Source organism: Strongylocentrotus purpuratus, unplaced genomic scaffold (genome assembly GCF_000002235.5).
Source record: "Strongylocentrotus purpuratus isolate Spur 01 unplaced genomic scaffold, Spur_5.0 spur5_scaffold_12, whole genome shotgun sequence".
Taxonomy (NCBI): Eukaryota; Metazoa; Echinodermata; class Echinoidea; order Camarodonta; family Strongylocentrotidae; genus Strongylocentrotus; species Strongylocentrotus purpuratus.
In genome coordinates, this window is record NW_022145597.1 from 6,541,030 (window position 1) to 6,565,253 (window position 24,224).

General features: G+C 38.3%; 1 protein-coding gene across 1 annotated transcript; it reads left to right on the forward strand.

Annotated features, from left to right (window-relative positions):
* Nucleotides 1-6,960: 6,960 nt before the first annotated feature.
* LOC591575 (carbohydrate sulfotransferase 15) lies at nt 6,961-17,879 on the forward strand. Its single transcript, XM_030981701.1, has 7 exons — nt 6,961-7,296; nt 10,844-11,054; nt 12,514-12,633; nt 13,192-13,345; nt 14,242-14,407; nt 15,133-15,277; nt 15,942-17,879. Exons 1-7 carry the CDS (start codon nt 6,976-6,978, stop codon nt 16,160-16,162), a joined length of 1,338 nt encoding a protein of 445 aa, XP_030837561.1. The 5' UTR covers nt 6,961-6,975; the 3' UTR covers nt 16,163-17,879.
* Nucleotides 17,880-24,224: the final 6,345 nt, after the last annotated feature.

Sequence of the window (24,224 nt, forward strand, 5' to 3'; positions counted from 1 at the left end):
GACTATTACTTTTGGGCTCTATAGCCCTAAAGTCGATTTGACAACTAATAGTCGTTATTTTCCCACTTGAAGACATTTTCAAGCCCCACTTTTTTTTAGGGAAGTTCTAAATTAATATTATTTTTCAAATGCAGTTGGAATTAAACTTTTTAATTTTTTGGGCCTGCAAATGGGACATAGTACCTTTAAGATACGAACTTGGCACAACTTGTGCTGAGAGCAAAAAGGACGTAAACTCTGTGTAAAAGTATACTAATTTACAACCGTTTGGCTCTCAACAGACGTGTTTTCGTGTCCTGGTTTTCCAGAAGGTGTTAACACTTTTCAGCAGTGCCTCATTAGAGCCTTTGCGTTCGTTTATTTTTCCTTCGCGCTCCCCTTTTGTATCATAATATAGTTGAGTTGTACAACACAAAAAAAAACCATAGCACAATGATGCGAACATGACACGCACAGAAGGGCGTTATTCCTACTCTCTTAAAGGGAAATATATACCCTTTTAGCAAAACTAACTCTACAAGAAAGCAGAACAAGCAGAGAAGCAGACTTTGCGAAATCGGTAATATCACTGTGACGAAATGACGGACAACCTTTTGTTCCAACCCACAAAATGATTTAATGTCAATTTTTCAGTCGTAAAATCTATGATTCGGGAATGACTTTTCTTTTTAGAGAACCTTTATTAAAGGTAAAAGCCAGTATTGGAAACGCCCCAATTTCAAAAAATGAAATGGAAGCTCTTATTACTAATCATGTGAAAGAGGATGTATTGACTAATACATGACGATAAAAATGTTGCCGGGAAACCGCCTACTAATTTGGTAAATTAGTTTATCTATTGGTGTGTGAGAGATAAACGCACGTGTCGCGCACGTGTGCGTAGTCCCATATATATATTTCTGTGTACAGTGCTTGTAACTTTACGAAGACTGGGCCACGATTTCTTATCATTTTGTTGATTCCACAGAACCTTGCAGTACACATCAATACTTATATGCTAGATGATCAACCTTTTCTGATCGATTCTACAACGTTTCTTTCACAATGCAATCGCATGACCATAACTGGTCTTTATCTTTAATATGTTTTTTATGATATGTTGATTTGTACAGTCACGTTGAACGGGAGAGTTAACCGCGACTACGTCAAAATCCAGTAACCAAATTGCCGATTTGTGTGTTGAGACGCATATCTCATATTTCAAACACTCACAACTTTCTCAATATTTGTCCGATTTAATTCAAACTTTCGTCATTCTGTTATACTTATTTTTTCACTTTCATACAAGTGAAATTATCATCCAGGTGGGATTGGCCTACGGCTCCTTGAACATTGTTTATCACCAATGTTCGTTACGTTCCGTCGGAAATTCATCTTTACCTAAACCACATAATGCAGTTTCTTTTTGAGCTTCTACCAACCTTGAATTTTGTTGCGCAAGCTTTCGTCCACTCCTGTGGACTTTATCAAGCTAAGTGATCAGTCCAGGTTTAACTCACATATCCTGATCAGTCATACGTTTTCTTAGCTGCACTGCCTGGTGACCTGCGATCACTGGACCAAAGATAGGTGACAATAGGTACCCAAAGTTTAGTGTAGGCTTAATCCTAAAGGGATCCGGTAACTTTGTCTCAGATTCTGAAACAAAATTCTGGATTTAGCTCATGCTGCAATGATAATTATAAACCTTTAGGTCAGTCTGGAACCCCACGACTTTTACAAGCCGATCGCTTGTCTGATTATGAAGATATTTATGATTGGAATTACAAATTTTGAAAACCGTTTGCCAAACGGTTTTCATAACACTACAGTCTATTGGCGAAAACGAGAATGGTAAAACCGGTCACTCAAAGATTTTCTACTTTTTGAGGCACTTCTTGATCATTTTGAAGCGCAATTTTTTTAGGGCTTCAATATTATACCATATCACAGACAATCATAACACGTAGGGACGTGTATCTCAGATTTAACATTATTAAACGATCCCTTTTATCCATATGGACTCTTTCACCTTTCTTGACCAGAAGTTGCTTTCAAAGTCAATAATGAGGGCATCCTCCCATCCAAAATTATGTCCTCTGTTGAGTGCTCTGTTGTGTCCCTTTAATCGAGTTCTGCCAGTTTCCCCCAACATAAAAATTATTGTTACAATCTGTGCAAGTAATCTTGTACACAATGCCTCTCTTTTCATCTCTTGGAATATAATTCAGTGTGATTTGTACATGACTTGTATATAATTTCCATTGTCAACGTTCAAACGGCAATTTTTCAAATTTAACAACGATTCTCATTTACTTACAATTGACCGAAGTTATAGGCCTATGTCATAGAAAATATGAAATAAAAACAAATGTACAATCTAGACATATCGTAAAGGGGCGCCTATTCATTATTAGGAGGGTGGGGCATATTCATTTATTTAATTTTGGGGCGGCTAATTCATATGAATGTAGCTTTGCTCAGACGCACTTATAGAAGAAAAAATTGTTCGTCGTGTGCCTCGCTTAATCTTTTTTTTAATCAAGAAAATATTTTAAGAGGGCTTGAAGAAAATTTCCTCCAAGCCCTGCTCTAGAGCCGCTTCTCCAATTGCTTTCGATGATTATCCGGAATTGATTTTGTTTGTGATGACGACTCTCGGTCGACGATAGTAATTCCAAACCGTCTGGCTTCTAGTATCCTGTCTCACTATCAAATCTAACACAAAATGGGGGAGGGGGGGGGGGGGTTAAATGTTAGGGGCTTGCGCTTACCTATTACATTTTCAATAGGGTCTAAATTTGAAAGGGCACAAAAATACAATTATGGGCATAGTATGAAAGGTCGGGTATTAAAAGTGTGCTGCTCGCTCCACATATACTACTTTCAATGTTACAAACATGTACTTGAAATTTGGCCCACATGCTTGTAGTAGTATTTTCGAAACGACGCAATTTTAAGTATGTTTAACCCCCTCTCACCAATTGCACAATCTCATACAGTTACTCCTCTGATGTAATATAGTGCAGGAAATACTTTTTGCACTGTGCTTTACAGGGCAAAAAAAAAGCCATTTGCAATGTTCCTTCCTCATGCACACAGCGACTATTTTTTTCTCAGTATTTGTAAATCAAAATTTACAAGAAATGGGGGGGGGGGGGGTGGACCCCAGGCCCCACTCCTCAGCTGGACCCCCTGTCTAAACATCTGGACAAGAAACTAGACGAGAAACTAGACGGTCAAATGATTTTACTTGGCCTCATGCCAAAAGGAGAGAGGAGGGTGGAATGAAGCAGACACCGTTTCCGCCTTCCTCACTTTCGGGGTCAGTAGGTCAAATGGGACTGTCCCTTCGCTGTACGGATGTTTGTACACAAATCACAGACAGTAAATAAGAGGTGACAGCCGCACCGCTTTTTAAAGGCCCACTGTACTACTTGTAGCTACTTGCTCCCTCTATATAGAAAACACTGCATAATCGGTGACCATTGGTCCCACCCCCCTCCCATGATCCTCTTTTTCGTATGTGAAAGGGATCGTTTAACAATGTTAAATCTGAGCTACACGGCCCTACGTGTTATCAGTGTCTGTGATACGGTGTAATAATGAAGCCCTACAAAAAAAAATCGCGCTTCAAAATGATCAAGAAGTGCCTCAAAAAGTAAACATCTTTGAGTGACCGGTTTTACCATACTCGTTTTTCCCAATAGACTGTAGTGTTATGGAAACCGTTCAGCGAACGATTTTCAAAATTTGTAATTCCAATCATAAATATCTTGATAATCAGACAGGCGATCGGCTTGTAAAAGCCATGTGGTTCCTGACTGACCTAAAGGTTTATAATTACCATTGCAGCATGAGCTAAATCCCACTATGAATATGACTGACAAAGACAGCGGACAAAATATACAGTTCCTCAGGTAGACAAAGGAACATCCCTTCACTGATATTATGTAAAAATGTGTAGAACAGGTGTCACATGCATATTCACCTTTTTACATAATAGCAGTGAAGGGATGTTTCTTTGTCTACCTGAGGAACTGTATAATTTGTCCGCTTTCTTTGTCTGTCATATTCATAGTGTCAAGAACTTTGTTTCAGAATCTGAGACAAAGTTACCGGATCCCTTTAATGGAGAGCTGAGTTAATGAGATAGCCACCTGTCAGTGACCTTCATCGGTGGTCTAATCCCTCCTAACCAAACGGGTACAGACGGCCTTTAAAGGTCTGTGTAGAAACTAGAAAGCAGTTTTGCTGATAAACATGGACGAACAGGACCGTCGAAGAGAAGTTTCCAAAGTCGAAAGTAGAGAAATTTTCTATGCAGAGTGAAAACTAGTATTAGTTACTGGCAGCCTGGCAGAGTTAAAGGGGCGCAACTGTAGGCCTATTTTGCTCCCCCTCCCGTTAAAGATGAAGTTGAGTTCTGGTCATGCGATTGCATTGTGAAAGAAACGGTGTGGAACCGACCAGAAAAGGTTGATCATCTAGGATATAAGAATTTGTGTGTATTGCAAGGTTCTGGAATCATCAAAATGATAAGAATTGTGGCCAAGTCTTGGTAAAGTTACAAACACTTGCACAGAAAGATGTATATGGGACTACAAGAACACGTGGCGTAAAAAGCCGGCCCCCCCCCCCCCGATTTTTACGATGTTACATGCATATTTAGAATATGAAGGCATTTGAAGAGCCAAGCCAAGCAGGGAACATGTCTTAACTGATGTTCTTCCACACTTGCATAATAAGAATGAGTAATGCTCACAAATTATTTTTCACCTCTTCCCAGAACTCAACCTATATTCCCTTTTCCCAGTCTTTCTTTTATTCCTCTTCCTTTTTCTCACATTTTTGATTGCTTGTTAGAGATATTGCTCGTCTGACCCTCCTCAGTCTTCTGCAGAATCCTGAATGCGTTCTTACCTCAAACTTAATGCCCTATTGAAATAATTTTCGTTCAAACCAATTTTTAGATTTTTATTTTTTTATTTAATTATAGTTTTATTTCAACAGGGGGGTCTCATTCAAGTTCATTTCTGAACCTGCTCTCCTAGAAAGCCCTGCATTCACATAAAAACATGTACAATAAAAACGTGAATTCAAAACATACATGGGTACCTGGTAGGAATTTATTCCTTGAAACGCAGCGCGCGTAACAACTGCACTGCTAAAGCCAGGGTAATTATGCTGCATTATTGTAGAGCGTTTAGAAAGTAAGTGTTAGGCGCTATATAAGCAAATATAATTATACATACAAAGGTGAAATATACATGATTTATACAATAATTAAACATAGGTAACAAAAAACACGCATTAACAATTATGAGGGGAAAAATACAACTATCAAATTGAGAAAACTAAATGAATGAAATGTAATTAATAAAGGTCAAATTAATGTGAAAATATGTTTACAAGGGATACTGAAACGTTTTGACATTCTTTTTAAAACTTTGCAGCGACTTACAATTTTTAATATGATAGGGTAATTTATTGTATAATTTAGCTCCTGAAACCGCTAAGGTTTTCGTTAGCTTCAAATATTGCACAAATTGGTTGGAGCAATATTTAGCCAGGTCATTTTGTAATTCCGCACCTGTGCGGAGTGTTGCACCTGGGTAAAAAAAACAACAACATTATGGCGACAATAATGATGCGGTTTTGAGGTAATCGAGGTAATAGTATCATTAACCTCACACTGGGAAGTACTTTCTGGTCATGACCGCAAAATCATTTTGATTTGTATAACAGGCGGAAATTGGTACAGACTTCACGCCATGCCATTCCTAAAATACCAAGTGTTGAATATGTATGAATCGAATCGTACTTCTTGACAAACTGATGATCTTTGTAAGCATTTAGACTTTCTGCAACTCGATGTACACTTCCCGTGAAGGTATTGATTATATATATATATTGAATGGGTCTTATCTCCATTAATCAATAATAACGCCGCTCACCCATTGATTTAAACAGTAAAAAAGTGCTGCGACAATATGGTATAATTTTGGTATTCATCTGCTCGGTTGAGCACGAGTTAAAGATGCAGTTGAGTTTTCAGGAAAAAATAACTCCAATTTTTAACTTGTGCAGAAGTTTATACCTTTCGTACAATGGCGTAGGTAAATGGGTACATGTGCCCGTGCCCCCTCCCCCCAATAGAGTGGTTAAAAGAAAAAGACGGAGACTGACGCAACATTTAGGCTCTGCTCAAGAATTTAGGAATTGTGAAAATTAGAGTCCCTCTCTAAAAAAAACACCATCGAGTGATCCCTGACGTCACTCCTCTGGAGAGTGAAAATGTAGGGAAAATAGAGTGAACATTCACTCTTTCCTTCTTAGAGAGCACTCGCAAATCAATCGATATTCACTCCTAAACAAGTGATCCTTGACGTCACTCCCCAGAAAGTGAAAATAGAGTGAAAATTTACTCTTTAAAACAAAATATACTTGCAGACTACCCTTTTTCCCAATCAAGTAACCTAGTTTATTTGCATTTGATTTTCGGAATAATATGGGTGTTCTCCCCCCCCCCCCCCCCCCCCCCCCCCCCATCGTCCCAGTGCCTCCATAATGGGCAGACTCACGCCGTTTCACTCTTTATTTTTTTTTCCATTTCCGCAAAACAATTTTTCCTTTGGCCGTGTTTTTGGTGGTGCTTGTGTAAAGTAAGACGGGCAAGATGTACCGACGATATTATTTCTCATTGAACGGTGAAAAGGGCTCTTGACTTGTGACGGGTGGCAGTATCATTTCCGATGCTTTGATTTTCTTTAGTCATCAGCAATTGAAAATTTGGAATATGCAACATGAAGTTTACATTGACTTACATTAACTCAGGTACTCATCTTTTATTAGGGATGCCTTTATTGCATTCCCAGCCAAACTAATACGGATAATTTTATTACTTCTATAACCATGTCAAAATACTAACATACCTATACTAGTACCTTACTGTTGTTGTTATTATTAATCTTAGAGCGTTTAAGAATTACCGCAATGCTCCCACACAGGACTGTAGAAAGTATAAATAAGTTATCAATATTCATCATTAATAATTATTTCCTTTCATTATTTTTACAGCGAACACATACCGTCACCATCATCTCCATCTGCAGTACATTGGTCTACCTCGCCTTCTTCCACGGCACCGTCATCCACGATTTATTCAACCGTACCGAGGTCGACGACTTCGACGACTTCCAACCCGTGAACAAGGTCGAAAGAAGACGTACCCGGAATAAGAGTTCGCTGCCAGCTTGGAGTTATGAGCGGCGGAGAGACTCGGCAGAAACCAGCTTGAAACAACTTGCTCCAGAGGTGGGAGTCCAGAATTTGTTTTCTTATTATTTGTTTGATTATTGTTAATAATGTTATTGTTGTTATTAGATGATCTGCCGTGTAGCATATCAGACCACCTATTGATTTCGTCAGCATCTATCCTTTTTTCCTTTCTTTCTGTATGGATTTTGTTCGCTTCACTATCTAATTTTAATTACAAGTCATATGCCATATGCATGATGCTGTTGTTGCTGTTTTGGTTTTTATGGCGTGTATCATTCATTTATGAATTATTAATATTATTAACGTAGTCACTATCTAATATGACATGGTTAATGACAGTGCCATTTTAATGACATGTGCCATATGCATGATGTTGTTTGGGTTTTTATGACTCTTGTTATTAATTTGTTTTATTCGCCGACTATACGCGTTAAGCCGAGTGATGGCGCGATCCTAAGATTTATGACCTACTACACATGGAAACTAACTATTATATACAGTTAAAGGTAAAGACCAGTATTGGAAACGCCCCAATTTCAAAAAATGAAATGGAAGCTCTCATTACCAATCATGTGAAAGAATATGTTTTGACTAATACATGATGATAAAAAAATTGCCGGGAAACCGCCTACTAATTCATATATTTGGTAAATTTGTTTCTCTCATGGTCTGTGAGAGATATAGGGTAGTCCCATATACATCTTTCTGTGTATAGTGCTTGTAACTTTACGAAGAATGGGCCAAATTTCTTATCATTTTGATGATTCCAGAACCTTGCAGATGCTAGATGCTACATGATCAACCTCTTCTGATCGATTCCACAACGTTTCTTTTACAAAGCAATCGCATGACCATAACTGGTCTTTACCTTTAATGCAGGAGGAAATTCTAGTCTAGGCGTTTAATTCTCCCTGGTTTGATAGCGTGAAATGGCCTTGCACTTCAAACATGGTCTCGTCAACATTATCTGTTATTTTTAAACTCGACCTGTATTTTCCATCTGGCTTTCTGCCTCTCTCTGCCTCTCTCTCTCTCTCTCTCTCTCTCTCTTTCACTCAATTACTTACACCCCTCCTACTCTCCCCTCTCCCCTCCTACTCTCCACTCCTACTCTCTACACTATCTTCTCTTCATCGATACACTTTCTTTCTTCCGCCTCTCTTGTCTCCGTATTTTTTTCTATAGTGTTATTTTTTTATAGGAACCTATGAAATCATATAGTGCCCCCCCCCCTCTCTCTCTACCTACCTCTCTCTCCATCTCTTTCAGTCTCATATCCTCCCAATTGTTGTATTATTTCCTATTTTTCAATGATTTCCCTTGTAATACTCTCATATTTTCAACCTGTTTCCTTCTCTTCCTTACCACCTTTTCGTTCGATTGTACCTGCACGTGGATAATATAAATTTATCACTGTATAGAAGCGTTGAGGGGTAGTGAAATAATTGTTGGGGGGAGGGGCGGCACCCCGGTCTCATTGGGAAACTGAAATACGACGGCTACTGATCAGGGGAGGGTGCGAGAGGTGTTCCACAGTTCCAATCGTCGTCTGTTCCATCCTTTTCCCCTTCTCCATTTCCCTTTCTCTCTTTTCTCGCCCCTCTTTCCCTTTTTCCTCCCTCATTTTTCACCACTCATTTAGGGGGTCCACTCGACCCTGCTATAGCTATGCAACTATTCTGTGTACATGGGTAATCCTAATCCTGGGCCCCATTTCACAAAACTTGTCATCAGTGACAAATGACAGTTTTTGTTATGAGCTACTGAAATCCTTGCTTCTGATTGGTTATCAGCAGATTTGTCACTGATTTTTGTCATTTGTCATTGAGAAAAGGCTTTGTAAAGCGCCCCCCTGGACTAAAGGAAATCTTTCTTAAATCAAGGACAATCTCCGGAAAATTTGGGTCAAAACCTTTGGACCCGAAGATTTTTGTTGTCAGTATAATTGTGAGATTGAGACGAGGAGTTCTCTCATCCAGTCAGATCACACGAAAATCGCTTCCGATCCCGATAAATCGTGAGTGCCAGATATTCCCCGACGACTTTTCCCCGACGCTTATGATTCTGACTACTCCAATTTTACATCCTGGGACCCGTTTCACAAAGCCTTTTTTCAGTGACAAATGAAAAAACAAAAAATCAGTGAAGAATCTGCTTATAACCAATCAGAAGCAAGGATTTTGCAGTAGCGTATAACAAAAACTGTAATTTGTCACTGATGACAAGTTTTGTGAAACGGGGCCCAGATCTATCAAAATAATTCTGTCATTTCCTTTTGGTCGTTGTTTTACAGTTAAACCTGTATATACAGACCGATCAAGGGAGACAAGAAAAAGCAGTCTTTATAGGCAGGTGGTCTGTATGTACATGTACATGTTTCAATGACAATCCCTATTCCCGGGAAACGGGGAAAGTGGTCTTTCTATACAGGTGGTCACTAGAGCAGGTTTCTGGTATATACTCGTTTAAAGTTCTCTTTCCTATCCAGCGGCGGATCCAGGACGGGGTCGGATCGGTCGCTGCCCCCCCCCCCCCTTTTGGCGGCCTCAAAAGGGGGGGGATATAGAAAGACGGGAGAAGAAGAAGAAGAGGAAAAAAAAAAAGGGGGGGAATAGAGAAAAGTAGAGAAAAGAAGAGAGAGAAGGAAAATACAGGGAAAATATCGCTCTGATTAACGGGTCAGCAACGTATTGGATATGATTGAAACCGAATCCCACTGGGGGGGGGGGGGGGGGGGGTGCGGCCATTCGGCCGCGTTCTCCTCCTTTTTTGGTGGCCTTAACTGAATTTGAAATGGGAAAAGAGAGAACGACGGAAGAAAAAGGAGAAAAGAAAGAGAGAAACGAATGCAAAAGAGAAGAAGATAGAGGGTGAGAGAGAGAGAGAGAGAGAGAGAGAGAGAGAGAGAAAGGAAGAACATGAAACTTAAATTTACACAATACAGATTACATTCTTTCTAGCTTCTCACCAATCCGACTTTTTATTGCTTTTTGTAGCTCTTTTACTCGTCTTTTATTACCATCTATCAGTGCAGCTTTCTTTCTTTCAACAGACCCCCGACTTCTTTTGTTACCCAAGGCTTGTTTTTGTTTTTTCTTTATCATTCACCCTCCCCCTCCCTACCCGAGCTGCCAGGCAAGCGCTTTCTACGAGAGCCTGTCTCCGAAAGACTTTACAATGAATATAATTTATTTTCATGAATATTGATGTATACATTTTTTAACTTGTTGGAAATTGTTTTAATTAATTATGCTGTGCATTACGATTTCCTACTGCGTATTTTGTATATCACTTTATATTTTAGATATTTAATTTTTATCTGGGGGCCATCAAAGACAGCAGTTTATTAACTGAAGAGACAATCCTGTATATATAAAACTGAACATAAATATACAGAAAGAAATTAAAAGTTGGCTCCCCGAAGTTGGGGTCCTTGCATACTGGTACTTATTTTGTTTTGTTGGTGATTGAATGAATATAGATGATTTTAGAAGGAGTATAGGACTGCTACACGAATTCCATCGTTACAAGATGTTTAATCCATTGAACAAAAATGTCTCTATCTCTTCTCTCTTTCTCCCAGCTTTTCAACGCCCTTCCCGAGCCGTTCTCGAGCAAGATGAAAAATCCGTGTTGGAACATAGTGAAGAAGAAACCGAGACAGTGTCTTCCGTACTTTTACTTGATTGGGATGCCAAAGTGCGGCACCACGGATCTGTGGAATAAATTAATACGTCATCCCTATATCGTGTACACGCATAAGGAACCGCACTGGTGGAGTAGGACTAGAATAGGTAGGTGTTTTCGGTCAGTGAATCAGTAGAAGTTCTAGAGGGGAAGGGGAAGCTTGCTAGAGTGGGGAGGGGAAGATAAGGCCCACTACAAAAGAAAAACTTAAAACCCCTCCCCCCAACAGAAATCAAATAAATTAAAGGAAGGCACGTGTAGAGAATGAATGCACGATTAGCATCCCTTAAGTCCACCCCTCAAAACAAAATCTTCAAGCCTTTTCCCTCAAAATGATTAAGTAATTTCACCAAGGCACCTGTATAGAAAATGAATGTAAGAACCCCCTGAGCCTCCCCCCCCCCCCCCAAAAAAAAAACAATTATAAAAAATTATACATTTTTTATTTGAGGTAATAGCTAAGAGTTAAATGGAAATGTGCAGTCAGTGGTGGATCCAGGAGGGGGGCCGCACCCCCCCCCCCCCCCGGCCAAAAAAAGGACAAAAAAGTATATTTTTTTTTTTTGTGTGTGTGCTAAATAAAGCCCCAAAAAATAAATTTGCTCATCTGACCGTGATTAAATGCCTTAAAACCTGTGAGCTTCCAGGAGCTCTGCCCTCTGGATTTCACCCACGGCCCAAAGTCAGGAACCTGGATGCTCATCTGACAGTAATTTAATGCCTAGAACCCCTGAGCTCCTGGGGGCTCTGCCCCCTGGACCCCACACCAATTAGTGACCTGCCAGTGTCACAAATAAGGTATAAAAATATGCTAATCTGACGATAACTTAATGTATAAAACCCTTGAGCTTCTGGTGGCTCCGCCATCTGGACCTAACACCAATTTGTGTCCTGCTAGTGTCACAAATAAGGTATCGAAATATGCTCATCTGACAATAATTTAATGTATAACACCCCTGAGCTTCTGGGGGCTCCGCCATCTGGACCCAACACCACTTTGTGTCCTGCCAGTGTTACAAATAAGGTATCAAAATATGCTCATCTGACGGTAATTAAATGCCTATACCCCCTGAGCTTCTGGGGGCTACACCCCTTCACCCCCACCAAAAAACGTTCAGCAGGGCCTGCATGTACGAGTGGGGTGATGGGGATTTTTTTTGTCTACCCCCCCCCCCCCCCCCCCAAACGTTTTTGCCACTGCCGGTGTCACCATTACGTACCAATATTTGGCTCGCATAATTTCAAATTTGGGCCCCCCACCCCCAAAAAATTCTGGATTCATGCCTGTGTGCAGTCGGTCCCTAAAAAGAGGGTGTGGCATGGTACTATCATTTTAGGGGGCGCTGATATAATAAGAATGAGAACTGAACTGCAACAGAAAGAATAATTTGTGAATGATGATCACTCCATTTCATTTCATACCGTAAAACTACATCGGATGCAGTAAAATATTTTCATTTGTCACAGCTTTGACGGATACATCAATATCCTCCTGATATTATTCTAGTACCAAATCTTTCTTTGTTGTTTAATGTATGCTTTCATATTCCTGTTCTTCCTTGATAGGTCATGGCCATGCAGTAACAAAGTTAAAATCCGATCCCGTGTCTTACTACACCCGCTATGCTAAAGCTCTTGACAACTTTGCAAAAAGGGAGAGGCTCAACAGGACCAAGCTTGTCGTAGGTGAGACGATTCACACGATAGGCCTGTTCACAATTCGTTTGAACACCACGATTGTTAGTTTCTGTTACTAAATACAACAATGTTACGAAAGGAAGCTTCCCACCAACCTCCACCCCCCCCCCCCAACAAAAAAAACAAAACATAATCGCCTTGGTATCATCATTAAAAAGATTTAAAACCTTATTTTACGGACATTTGATTCGGAAGTATCGTTTTAACGATACCAGAGTAAGAAGTTTATGCCAACTAATGCAGTAGTCAAGTGTATGACTGTGTCGAAAGAAACATCATTGGTATTTAAAATAAGTCTTAGGGCTACATACATTATGAATGCAGAATGGAAAGAGGAGGCGAATGCTTTTAATGATATCTAATTGTATAGTTACACGGTTGGATGAAGTCTGCAACTATTCCATCCATATGACGACACATCGCGACGCCTCATTATGTAATGGACAATGAATTTGAATAGTAAATGCGTTTTGATTTGTATTAAAGACTTTTAAGCTGTAACTTGGTAAATATATAACATTTAATGTTACATCCTGGTGTGTGTAGGGGACGGTTCAGCGTCGACCATGTGGGATAACAGGTCCTGGAGGCATTACTATCCTAACGCAACCCGCGGCCCTCCTCATGTCATTGGGGAATTGATTGAGGCGATCCAGCCTGAAGCATTGGCTATTGCTATCCTGAGAAACCCTACGGATAGGTAAGCATCCTACAACTTGTGGTGATGATGGTGGTGATATTGATGACGGTGGTGATATTGATGAGAGTGGTGGTGATGGTGGTGGTGATATTGATGAGAGTGGTGGTGGTGGTGGTGGTGATATTGATGAGAGTGGTGGTGGTGGTGATATTGATGACGGTGGTGGTGGTGGTGATATTGATGACGGTGATGGTGGTGGTGATATTGATGACGGTGGTGGTGGTGGTGATATTGATGACGGTGGTGATATTGATGAGAGTGGTGGTGGTGGTGGTGGTGATATTGATAAGAGTGGTGGTGGTGGTGGTGGTGATATTGATGAGAGTGGTGGTGGTGGTAGTGGTGATATTGATGACGGTGGTGGTGGTTGTGATATTGATATTGGTGATGGTGGTGGTGATATTGATGATGGTGATGGTGGTGGTGATATTGATATTGATGACGGTGGTGGTGGTGGTGATATTGATGATGGTGGTGGTGGTGATATTGATGACGGTGATGATGGTGGTGATATTGGTGACGGTGGTGGTGGTGGTGATATTGATGACGGTGGTGGTGGTGGTGATATTGATGACGTTGGTGGTGGTGGTGATATTGATGACGGTGATGGTGGTGGTGATATTGATGACGGTGGTGGTGGTGGTGATATTGATGACGGTGATGGTGGTGGTGATATTGATGACGGTGATTATGGTGCTCGCGGCAATGAAATACGTAGTGACAGTGTGAGTGATCAGTAATAGTCAGAGGCGGATCCAGGGGGAGAGGACTGACTATTACTGATCACTAAAAAACCCCGTTAATTTTACCTTTTTTTGGTGGAAGATTTGCCCCCTCCACTGGCGCTGAGGGGGTTTCACTAATGAAATGTACTTTCTTGCTGCATCTCTTCACAGGTTATACTCGGACTTCCTCTATTTCACCAACACAAGTATGCTCAAATTAACACCTGAATACTTCCACGAACGAGTGAAGACGAGCATAGCCAAGTTCCATGAGTGTACCAAAGACTTTGATGTTCGTACATGCACATATGAAACCCAGGGTATAAAAGCTTATGTGGTAAGTAGCTTATCCATTGTATCCCAAATCCCAATGCATCTGCTTTCCATATATCCCTCGGTACACCCCTCACGGAACACGTACTTCCACTACCCCTCTTGATAATTCAGTCATGGATGCGCGACCAAATTCAAGGAATTTCAGATGTACATGAGTGTAACAATTCAAATGTCGTCTGTTTTGATATTTTTACTCCGAGCCGTTCCGATTGCGATTGAGTCAACTTCTTTTCATTTTGATCATTCGCAAAATTCATGGAGTTCATCAATCCTTATGCATTTTTCAACTTTTCTTATTGCTTCCTTCCAGTGTCTTTCACAAAATTGTATTTTAAAGTGATTGGGTATCTTCGCCTCACATTCTATACAAAATCCTGGATTAACTTATAAACCTTCAGGTCATTCAGGAATCCCATGACTTTAACAAGCAGATCGCCTGTCTGATTATCAAGATATTCATGATTAGAAAATCGAAATTTTAAAAACTGCTTTCCCAGGGTTTTTATAACACTACAGTTAATTGGGGAAAATGAGTATGGAAAAAAACCGGTCAGTCAAAGATTTTTACTTTTTAGAGGCACTTCATGATCATTTTGAAGCGAATTTTTGTTTAGGGCTCCATTATTACACCATATCGCAGACACTGATAACACTCTCAGATTTGTTAAACGGGAAACATTGTTTAACGATGCCTTTAAATGTTCTCACTTGTCATTATTGTTACAGAGATTGGAAGTCGGGTTGTACAGCATTTACGTCGGTGATTGGTTGTCATTCTTTCCAAGAAAGAAATTAAAAATAGTCAAGATGGCCGACTGGCATCAGAAATGCACCAAAACACTTGCAGAACTCTATCATTTCTTAGCATTAGGTAAGTGTATTAAAAATGCCTGGGCCCTGTTTCATAGAACTTGTTATCAATAACAAGTTACAATAATCACTGTTATGAGCTACTGAAATCGTGGCATTTGATTGGCTGAGAGCAAATTTGATGAAACAGCTAGTAGGGCACTGGTTCTACCCAAAAAGCCATACCAAACCATAACTATAGTCAATATACTTGATATTTGTGTTTATTTTTATGCTGTGACAAAATATCTATCAAGACTTAATTGAGCTATTAAGAACAAGACTATGTCTTAGTAACTTGAGAGCCTCCAAAACTGTAGCGCTTGGGGTATTCCAATTATTTTCCTCCTAATTAATACCCATACATAAAAGCAAAAATGTCAGTACCGGTAAATGCTGTAATGTTTTGTTAAAGGTTCATCCACTAATCTTTTTATTTTCCAAATATTGCCTTGTTTGATGATAGTTGGTACCACCTTCCTCCTTTTCTACTTCTCCTACTTGTTCGTCATTATCTCCTTATATTTTCTTGTTTATTATCATCGTGGGCCGCTTACACATCATTTCTTAGCAGTTAGGTAAAATGAACTAACCGTTCAATCACCATCATCATCTCCATAGTCATAGTATTTCCATCTTCTTTTTATAACAATTTCTTTTCTTTTTCTTCTTCCTTATCGTTCCAGAACCGCTTAAGATTCCATCCTTGATCAAGATTTGCCGAGACGAGGCAGAGAATGCTCGCTCTCCAGAGAAAATAAGTATTGGTCCAATGCTACCCGAGACGAGACAATTACTAAACGACTTTTACTCTCCTTATAACCTCGAACTTGCCCGTATGTTAGGAGATGACCGGTTTCTGTGGAACGATGAGAACGCGGGGAGCAGCGAAGAATCAGTGCCGTGAATCTTTCAGACTTGTAACCATGGTTACGCCTTTATGTCAAGAACTCAAGATCGGGAATCGTGTGCAAAAAATTCTAAACAAGTCATTTCTGACTCTTATGAATGTCAATTATCTGGTCATAGAATAAGGATGTGATGGAATAATTGTGAACACAGACGCTGCCAACTAGGCCTATATTATCGGATCAGGAAAGATACTCTTCATGTCGGCTGCCTCTTTTCTTGGAAGATATTTTTATGATGTTTTATTAACTAAATTGAAAGATGATGTATAGATCTATTACAGATACTTAAGAGGTAATATTTATTTTCTGAAGTCGGTCTTCCAAACCTGATGGGCTTAATGCATGCAGAGTTGCAGACAAAATATTCTTCGTCATCAGCATGATTTTATTCGATATTTTTAAAGCAGTACGGGAATTAGTCTTCTTTACTTTCGTTCACTTTGTACATAATTATGCTTGCCTTTGGAATGTCAATTGAACATTGTAACGTCTTAGTTTGCTTCGTCATTTTTTTAACATTTGAAATTGTTGATATCATGGAAGTATATGCCTTAGTATCTAAGGTTAGGATATATAGAGATTTGAATGTCTCTGTTGTTTGTCTTTCTCGTTTATCATGTGTTTCCTACGGTGGGGCAAAAACAATATTTGTAGAATATCGGTTTTATATGTTCTATTTTAAATATTGTATAAGAATTAGCGTTTCGCGATTCTGTCGTTCCTGTGGAGGGTTTAAATTAAGCCTTTGGAAATATTACATGTATATTAACAACAAAAAGAAAGATACGAGGTACATTTATTTATATAACTAATACGGAGTCGGTTAGAATTCGGTTTAGAGTCGGGTCGGCGGTGTGAATGAAATAATTAACAACCTGGTCACACGGCCACAAGACAGACGATCGACCAAAATATAAGATTACGAACTCCAACTTGTAATCGCTACATGTATGGGGATTTCAAAATGACCGAATCGGTAGTGTCACTGTTACGTAGTGGCAGACTACTTGTCCTTTTGTTCCAACACACCAAATTAATACCAAATTAATTTTGTCAAAATGTATAACTCAATTACTTAGGAGAAGCTTTCCTTTTTAGAGGTCATGTATTGATATGCTATCCATAAAATATGTTACTAGGGTGCCCAAGGAAAGAGCTGCATGAAGAGAAAAAACAGATATTAATGATATGTTTGTAAACGACAAACGGGAGTGTATAGTCCGTGCATACGTCTTATAATTGGTCGGATTTATTTCAAACTCCGCAATTCAGGTCTACTTATAATTCCACTATCAAACAAATTAACTCATTGCAAGGGTCGGATTGCCCTTTAAGGTAATGTAATATTTTGTTCGGTCTGTAGTCGGTCTATAGTCGGCCTCGTCGGTGTGACTGCTGGTAGTTCGGAGGACTCGGTTGTGATTTTGATTTTGTCGGTTAGTCGTAGTTTCCACCTAAGTTATGTTTTTTTTTCTTACGTTACATAATTATTACGCGATTATATATTTTGACTATATGTAATTTATATCGAGTTGTATAAGTTTGTTTGTAAAAAGCTCAGTGCTTTCGTATTTGTTTTTGGCATTTTTCTGCTTTACGTTTGAAGGCTTCTCGTCTGCCGATGAAATAGAGAAAACTAAAACAATACCGACAGCGCTGCAATGGTTACTTTTACTGTGATTCTGTATACAATAAAAAGCAAGGGAAAGAAAATCCACTTTAAATCATCTTTGATCCATTAACCTCCTGGAACTGGGCCCTGTTTCATAAAACTTGATATCAATAACAAGTTACAAGCTACTGTTATAAGCTACTGAAATCAGGCATCTGATTGGCTGAGAGCAAACTTGATATCAATAACAAGTTACAAGCTACTGTTATAAGCTACTGAAATCAGGCATCTGATTGGCTGAGAGCAAACTTGATATCAATAACAAGTTACAAGCTACTGTTATAAGCTACTGAAATCGAGGCATCTGATTGGCTGAGAGCAAATTTGTCATAGAAATTAGTCATTTGTTATAGATAAAAAAAAGTTTCATGAAACAGGCCCAAGGTTAGTGTCCCGACTAGTTCAGATATTAGACGCAGTAAAATCGCGGCGGTCATTTTACCACGATGTTGTAAAGTGCAATACGATTTTGTTGTATAATACAGAGCTCGATGAAGATGTGCAAGACCTTAGTTGCGTGCTGTTGCCTTTCATACACGTTTGCACAACCACGGCTGCTTTGCGGCGCCGTATCTGTGTTCCAGTATTTTTTGTTTTCTCGAAAGAGAGTACATTTTCCTCCGAACGAAGTTATGCTCAACTCAACATGACTAACCAAAAATTAGATTTCCACTATTCAATATTTCAGGCTTGTTCATCAATGACGCAGTAAACCGCCCCTCAAAAGGCCGCCGCGTCTTTTTGTTGCGGTAAATGAATGAATGGCAACTGCGCGTATTCACTGAGCTCTGTATAAGATACAGAAACGTGAAGCGTACTGTTACGGCATCATAAAAACCTACCGCGGATTTACCGCGTCATTTCTACACAGCCTTCAGAAAAAGAGAGAGTGTAGATGAGCGGGTAGGGGGCGCCAAAGTATTTTGTTTGGAGTAGTTATAGTACTAGAAGTAGTAGAAATAGTAATAGTAGTAGTAGGCCTATACATGGGTGTATGAATGCATACTACGGTGTATACAGCGTAGGGTTGCATGTATATAAACCCATGTTCTTATGGATATCAAAGGCAGCTTATTTATTGCTTTGTTTCATCCTAACCCTATGGGCTTTCTCCTATTTTCATCATCCACAGTTATTAGGTATTTTACAGCCTTATTCACTGTGCATTGTTAAACCGCAGCAGTATTTACATCATGATGTATTAAAAGTGTCCTTAGATTGACTTTTCTGTATTTTAATTATAACGCAAAGCTCAATGAATTCGTGTTGGACCTTTCTTGCCACAATTTAAAGCTATAGAGGCCTAATCACTCTCGTATTTAAACTTTAAGTTTGCTGAATCAGTAATGTCACTGTGATGTAAGTAGTTCCGGTTCCCATTTGTTCTTACACACAAAATGACTAATATATTTGTTTCGTTGTTGAAAATGTGTGCCTTGGGAGGATCAATTTTTTTCAGAGGACCTATGATAACAAAATATTCATGATATATTCTTAGCAGAAGGCCCAAAGGGAGAAGTCACTTGAAAGAAAAATATTTGACACGACAAACAAACCATTATACAGCAAAAAGGTTTGAAAAGTCGTGCCTCAATAAAAATGATAACAATAATTAAATTTAACACGATACATTATTGTCATAGAAAATGAGATAGAAAACAAAGATATGCATCGGTTAAATAGTCAAGGATGCAATCAAATTTCAGAGCAAGTAAATTTTAAAAATGTTTAATTGTTTAAATATGTTTCAGGGTGACACAGGAAGAACAGTGTCATATATTTTTATGACACTGAACGGGCAATCCAGCCAATCATTTTTAAGCAATCTATATACACATGTAATTAATTTTTTTTTAATTCTGTTATGTTTCATTTCGTTTTATGTCATATGTTATTTGTCTTTTTAATATGATTGGAAATAAATACAATACAATACAATACAAGACGTTTATAGTCATGCTACTCCACGAGCTTAGTCATTATAAAATGCTTTACCAACGTAACTTGTTTTTATGCCTCCGCCACCGACGGTGGTGCCGGAGGCATCATGTTTTCGGGTTGTCCGTCCGTACGTCCGTACGTCCGTACGTCCGTCCCGTTTGACCGTTATCACAATATCTCAAGAACCATTTAAGATTTAAACTTAAGACTCGGGAATAGTATTTATCACCATAGGAAGACGATCTGATTAGATTTTGGAGTACGTAGGTCAAAGGTCACAGGTCACAGAGGTCAACTTATGAAATTCCTTGTATTGAGTTTGTTAGCGCGATATCTCAAGAACCATTTGAGATTTAAACTTCAAACTTAAGGATAGTATGTATCACCATAGGAAGACGATCTGATTAGATTTTGGAGCACGTATGTCAAAGGTCAAGGGTCACAGAGGTCAACTTTTGAAATTCCATACATTGAGATTGTTATCATGATATCTCAAAAACCACTGGAGATTTAAACTTCAAACTTAGTGATAGTGTGTATCACTATAGGAAAACAATCTGATTACATTTTGGAGCACGTAGGTCAAAGGTCAAGGGTCATAGAGGTCAACTTATGAAATTCCATACATTGAGATTGTTATCATGATATCTCAAGAACCACTGGAGATGTAAAAACTTCAAACTTAAGGATAGTATGTATCACCATAGGAAGACGATCTGATTAGATTTTGGAGCACGTAGGTCAAAGGTCAAGGGTCACAGAGGTCAACTTATGAAATTCCATACATTGAGATTGTTATCATAATATCTCAAGAACCACTGGAGATTTAAACTTCAAACTTAATGATAGTGTGTATCACCATGGGAAGACAATCTGATTAGATTTTGGAGCACGTAGGTCAAAGGTCAAGGGTCACAGAGGTCAACTTATGAAATTCCATACATTGAGATCGTTATCGCGATATCTCAAGAACCACTGGAGATTTAAACTCCAAACTTAATTAAATTGCTCTATGGCGGAGGCATCATTTTCGACTGCGCGCAGTCAAAATTCCATCTAGTTTTCGTCTTCTTCCCTTTACTCAATGGCCGAGAGCCCAGGGGCGTAAAACGCCCTCTCCGGGTGCGAGAACATTGTCTTGATTGATGTTATTGAAATGTGAAACTTGTCCTGCCCAAGTTATTCTTGCCACAATTCGTAAAAAACACGAAAATAAGGGGCAATGAATGCTTGATGATTGTGCTCGTTCTGATCTGTCTACGCAACGAAGACAATCTAGTTTTTATTTCGGTTACAAAACATATTTATTTGTATCTTTTAACAGTTAGATGTTTTGTTTTGAAGGTCTAATTAGTGCCTTATTTTATTAAGAATATTTACGTTTGCATAATTGCATGCAATATGTCTCCAATATAAATGGAAGAGATTTTTCCCTGCCCCACATTTTGCCAAGGGACGTCATTATACATTCTTTTATTCTTATTTTTACTCCGCTTCCCTTTTCTAGTGCTTTCGTTGCATTTGTTTCATTCTTTTCTTATTTCTACGTTATGTTACATGTCCTTTATTACATTTTTATGAAATTGAGAGGTCTTCGCTTCTTATTCTGTCGATATTCCCCCTTTTCCGGCCCTGTGGCTTTATCGATATGTTCCATTGACTTTTTTTTTCAATACTAGTTTTCTTTCTGAATATTTTTAGATTTCAACTGCCCTTTCTAAGGCGTATTTCAATTTTAATTGAATAGTTCAATAGGCACTTCACTATTTTGTCTACTGAACTTATTTTAATGATTCAATGTGTAGTAAATTTGATAATGTTCATCTCTTTAATCTTAGTATTTAATTCAATTGACCTTTTGTACTATATTGTGGATGGAATTGGGCGGATATTAATCTATTTACCTATATCCTTACATTCTTAATCTCACTTTAATTTTGATATCGAATCCAAATTTTGAAATTTGAATTGATGATTCTGTTTTGTTTAAATTATTATCATCATTTTTTTATCCCCTATAAATATTATTTCATATTAGTTTTTTTGTGGTGGAAGACCAGAGGGCTACAGTTTTAGTTTTACTTTTTCCATGTATGGTCTCCATTAATAATTTTGTTTATTGTGTACCCAGGGTGGGGTGTACCACAGTTTGTTGTACCTTGTTGATCTTCTGTTATATGTTGAAATGCTGAATGATGATGATGATTAGACCATAGCTTTCATGAAGTTGTATGGGTGTTCTTTCTCTGCATTTGTGACGTACATGCAGGCCGTATTTGCAACCTTCCTTTTCTTTATTTATCAAAATTAGTTCTTCATATTATTTAATGTTACATTGTATAATATCATCATAGATTGTATATAATTGTGTATGCAGTGCTGTATTTTTTAATTTTTTATTTTATTTATTTTTTTTTGGTTTTTTTGGGGGGGGGGTTTTGATGAATATGAAACCCAATTTCATAATTTGAAGAAGAAATTGTGCGTCCTGTTCTATGAGGTATATCAGTCGTTTCATGATTATAGTATGGTCAATGATCAATCAATATTGTTGACTAGATTTATTCTTCTTCTTACTCTCTCTCCTCTCTTCTTTTCTTCCTCTTTCTTTTCTTTCTCTTTCTTCTTCTTTCTTCCTCTTTCTTCATCTCCGTTTTCATCCTTTTTGTCTTATCTTTCTCAACATCTTCCTATAATCTCTTTCCTTTACTTGTTCTTTCTTATATCTCATATTTTCTTTTCCTCGATATTCAAAGAATGGTTGATTATGTCATCTTGTCAAACAAAAGAGTTTTTATATTAAAGAAAGCACTTTTGTAGGAGAAAAAAAAACCAATGTGCAAAGTGTTTTCTTTTTGTCTCAAGAAAAAACTTTCTACATTATTATATGTATGGTACCCCCCCCCCCCCCCCCCCCCCCCCATTCCGATAGTTTTGGACCTGATATAATCTACATGTCAGTAATGATGAATGAAGTAAGAGTTGCAGAGACGTCAATCTTTCAAAAACAAATGGGGGAGGGGGTAGAAAACCACACTCCATACTCATTTCTAGTCGTTGGTTAATTAAAAGAAATACAAACACAAAAAAGAGCTATGGACTCACTTTTTTTCGCAATAAAGAATCTACTTTACTCCAGCAACATACATAGCATAAATGTACTATACATTTTCACACATTTACAGAATTCAAGCGCTACATATTTGAGAGAAATTTAAAAGGTGCACACACATTCAATACATTCACATAATCCAATTTTACACATACATATTTACATAACATCTCAAATGAAGGACTCGGAATCCATCAGTAAATTGTAAAATGTATGAACCATGAGCAAGTGAATATGAATTTTCTTTCCATGAAATGATATGGGCGATTTGAATGTTGATTCAAATTGTATATCATAATAAAGAAAGTGCTCTTTATCCACGTTACTTCTTATATTTGTTAAATCACAACATTTTCTCGTCGCCCTGCAATGGGACTACTTAAGAATCAGGGGCCATATTTAATTAAGTAAGTATTTAATTAAAATTTTTACTTGGCTAAGTAATATGTATTCAAATCATATCTGAGCATTTTACTTAAGAAAGTCAACTTTAAGGCAAAATCTTACCGGGAAGCCTTTTGAGGTCACATGGTCAATCCAAAATTATGTGCAATTAAAGCATTCAATTAAATAAGATAACTGTGTATGAAGCCATATGCCTGCCAATCAAGTCCTCCAAAATAATTGGCTAAGTCCGCAAGGGAACTGTCTTAAACTTAGGGTAATATACTTACTGAGTACCAAAGTATTTAATCTTACACGAAAACTTGGTAAACTACCCATATTTGTGACATTAGCATTGAATTGAATACCGGCCCATATCTAAAACACTGTCTACCAAATCAAGGTGATTTTTGATGGTATATACATATTGTACACAAATTTCAATTTACACATATTTTGTTTATATCTATAGACAATGACATTTTAAAAAAAAATCCAACCGACCGACCCAGGTTCTGGCACCTATAGGGCATCCCAACATCCTTTTTTTTAGGCCTTATATATGACACAAACAAAAACTTGCTCAGAGGAAAACATTAAATCATGTATCTACTTTCACATTTCTTTGTAAGATTGAACATGTTAAAACAATGATGAGTTTTCAAATCAAGAGCTAACCTAATAGATCATAGTTTAACAGATACAGCCTGTATTTGGTAACCCTGCTATGTGAATACAACTCTTTACAATTGAATTTCATCGTCAATTATCAATATCATCACCACCATCATCATCATCTTGCCCTTAACGTGACTCAGTAACATTGCCTCAGATTCTGAAACGATATCCAGGATTTAGCTCATGCTGCAATCATAACTATAAGCCTTTAAGTCAGTCAGGAATCCCATGACTTTTACAAGCCGATCGCCTGTCTGATTATCAAGATATT